Here is a 3273-nt window from a genome sequence, read left to right as displayed (position 1 = left end):
ACATTTTCAGACCCCAATTTCAGGCCCTCCAAGGTTAATTACTCTAAATCCGAGGTGATGCCAATGAACGCCTTATGTGTTGTGGACCCTTCAAATTGCTCTGCCCCTTTTCGTTGTCCCCCCATTCCCGAGGTCTTGTCTACCCTTGGGTATTACATCATTATTCCCCTCCCCCTCTCCTGGCGCTTGTAAAAAAGGCCAACATTCGTTCCCCTAATTCGTAGGATTCAAAGAAGACTTAGTCTGTTGACCGGCGTCTTCCACCTGATCTCCACTTTTGGGGGAGTAAAACCTCTTCAAAATGAAAATAATTCCTCGGTTTGTTAGACGCCCTCTCTTCAAATGAATCCCTGGCTTCTTTTAACACAAACGAAAATCACTTTCAGACATTTACATACGGCTCCTATCGTCCCTCTTTCTCCCCTGGAGAATAAAACCGTGCGCGTAGGCCCTCAAAACCTCTCCCACCCTAAGCAATGCCCTTCCGGAAGGGGGCGTCTGGCGCTGCCCGAATAATAACACAGATTACCCCAAAAAATTGCTTGCCTTTGTCCAGTTACCTTTTAATGAGCATCTGGTTGCGATGAGCCCCGATTCTACTTGGCCTAAGCATCTAGAAGACTACCCCCCCAGCTGGCCCCTAATTTCCTCGTCCATTAACATTTTCTATATGTGTCTAAGAAATGGACAACGGGCCTCACATGTACACAGGCCCAAACTTTTTTTGTTAACAGACATCACCTTAAGGGTCTTGGGACGACCTGGCAAGAAAACTTGAGGGCCAGGAGGGCTTCAATTTTCTTGCCCATATCTATCCCCTTTACAACCCCCCAAGACTTCCGCCCTGGCCTGATAGACATCTGCTCCTGCCAAAACCAAACCAAACGGTACCGGGTCTACTACAGCTCGGATCTGACGGCTCCACTCAGCACCTGGCAGATACAGATTACAGATGACACCAGTATGACTCTAATCTCAGTCCTGACTCCTGACATCACCTATGGCCTCAGGGTGCAGGGCTTCACCTCTGTAGGTGACGGGCCACTTTCCGATATGGTGCAAGTTAAAACCCAGCAGGGAGGTGAGCAGCAGTGTTATTGTAGTTTTCATTCATTTATATATTTTTTATTTTTTTATTTTTTTAATTTAATTTTATTTCAGTTTAGTTTCAATTAGTTTCCAGAGTAGCTTGTTTAGTTTTTATTGTTTAAAATGTTTAGTCTTAATTATTTTTTAGTGTTAGATTATTTTTATTATTATTATGGGGATTATTTGTCAGAATAGGTAGGCTATTACAATACAAACACATTAACTCAGTTATGTGTGTAAGAGTCTTAATAAACATATTCACCAATGCCTTTTAATGTATAGTTGTGCTTACAATTTTGATGAAAACTAAAGACATTTCCTGCATATATTTATTTATTTAGTTTTGTTAGTAAAGGTTTTTCCCCCCAAAGTGTAGTTTGTATTTTTATAGTAGTTAACAAAAATGTTTAATCAAACCTAGTTTTAGTTTTTAGTTTAGTTTTACTATAATAACCTTGGTGAGCAACCAAACATCTCTGATGTGGATCTATGTATTCATTAAGTGTATTCTATTTTCATGTAAAATCATATGTGTTTTATGTGTCAGTTTTGTACAATAACAATGTAGGTTAGGCATAATTAGTTAATTGAAGGTCCTGTACTTTATTTGGCCAATTCTGCCTCCTTTTTCCTTCTAGTTTTGTTACTCTTACAGCAGATATGGTTGCAGAAACATTACCAGTGTGACCATTTACCTAGGACTCATCCAGTGTAAAACCTATTACCCAGATAGACATGGATGACATGACCACTACCAGTACAGCATTGGCTGCCTCTACCCCAACACAGAGCATGAAACCTGTGTCTCTGCCTTTAACACCATCAATCTGAGCCAGTAGAAACCCAGACCTTTCTTGTCATTAGGGCACAAGCTTTTGTACTTCATTATCTGTTCCTCTCAATTTAATTCCCACTAATCCCACGTCAATTTATGCCATATCTCATTATGCTCATCATGTCAGTATATAACAAACATGCTCTTTTATTGAGAAATAACCGAAAAGGAAAATACAGCTACTCACATTCTTAAGATTTTTCTTCCAGTGATCATTGGACAGTTCCCCTCCAATGTATATATAATATTGCTTTCCATGTCTAATTTCTAGTAGCATGTCCTGCAACAATGTCCTCTTATGTGTTCTTCAGTTCCAGGTCAGCCATCCAAATTCCAGGTTGGCGCTGTGTCTGACACCAGCATTGAACTGACCTGGGAACCTGCCTTTGAGACAAAAGGAGTTATAAATTATGAACTTCGCTACATAGACCGCAGTTTGGGCACCCAGGCAAGACTTTCAGTGTTTCATTTAAAATCTCAGTGCCTTTTACACACTTGTCAATATCTTTAATCTCCATCAACAGATGAAGAAAACATTTGCACCCACACATGCCTATGTTGTGGAAGATCTCCGTCCAAACACAGAGTACTACTTCTCCTTGGCAGCCATCTCTAACCAAGGCATTGGAGCCTTCACCAACGACATATTACAGAAGACCTTACAGGCCAGTATGTAGCCCATTATTCAGTCTTCCATCTTGTTTTCTTTGTGGGTTTGCCAACAAAGAGATTTTCCCCAGTAAAGCAATTACACTATTTTATGCCTTTGAGTGAATTCTAAGTCGGTAATGTGCGTTTTCCTTTTAACTGAAGCTTAAAAAACATTTTCTCTGATGTCATCTGCATCAACACCTTTTTAAGTGATATGATGAACTACAAACTACAAACTGAGTTAACTGATGTGCTGTTGATTTCTTCCTAATGTGTGTGTATTGGGAGTACTGGGACTTAAATTATGAATGTATTCATTTTGTATGATTAAGCCTTAACTTTTATCATGATGGTCACTTCCTGTGGCCGCTCTTCAGGTCAATACCAATGGATGCAATATGTAGTACATATTTTTCATTTCAAGTATGCAGTATGAACTAAACAGTTAACAATAGCACGGCTAATGGCCAACCATCGCTACTGTCAAAAGGTTATGAATGTGGATTTTCTTGATTTTTTCCAAAGATGAACATTTACTTAGATGGGTAAGGTTTTACTGGATAACTGCTCTTCATTATAAACTGCATACAATGTGGGCATTATATGCAGGTCTGGTTCTGTTAATATCAAAAGTCATCTGTGTATGTTTCCTTCAGCTCCTGTGTCCTCTGTTGTGCTGGTCTCTGAGTGTCTGTCCC

At 39.8% G+C, this 3273-nt stretch overlaps 2 protein-coding genes across 2 annotated transcripts in view; one reads left to right on the top strand and one right to left on the bottom strand.

The window, feature by feature from the left end:
- Positions 1 to 3273, bottom strand: part of LOC118333815 (hemicentin-1-like) — a gene marked incomplete at its 3' end in the record, with an annotated part of 27732 nt that overhangs the window by 10664 nt on the left and 13795 nt on the right.
- Positions 895 to 3273, top strand: LOC118333817 (receptor-type tyrosine-protein phosphatase S-like; the record flags this gene model as incomplete). The annotated part of the gene is given in 4 exon segments (XM_035669605.1): positions 895 to 1081; positions 2236 to 2372; positions 2449 to 2593; positions 3232 to 3273. Coding segments are annotated over 4 exon segments (442 nt in total), but the record flags the coding sequence as incomplete, so codon positions are not given.

Source organism: Morone saxatilis, unplaced genomic scaffold, assembly GCF_004916995.1.
Source record: "Morone saxatilis isolate NCDOM2014 unplaced genomic scaffold, NCSU_SB_2.0 Contig22, whole genome shotgun sequence".
NCBI classification, from domain to species: Eukaryota; Metazoa; Chordata; class Actinopteri; family Moronidae; genus Morone; species Morone saxatilis.
This window is presented reverse-complemented; position numbering and strand designations above follow the sequence as displayed.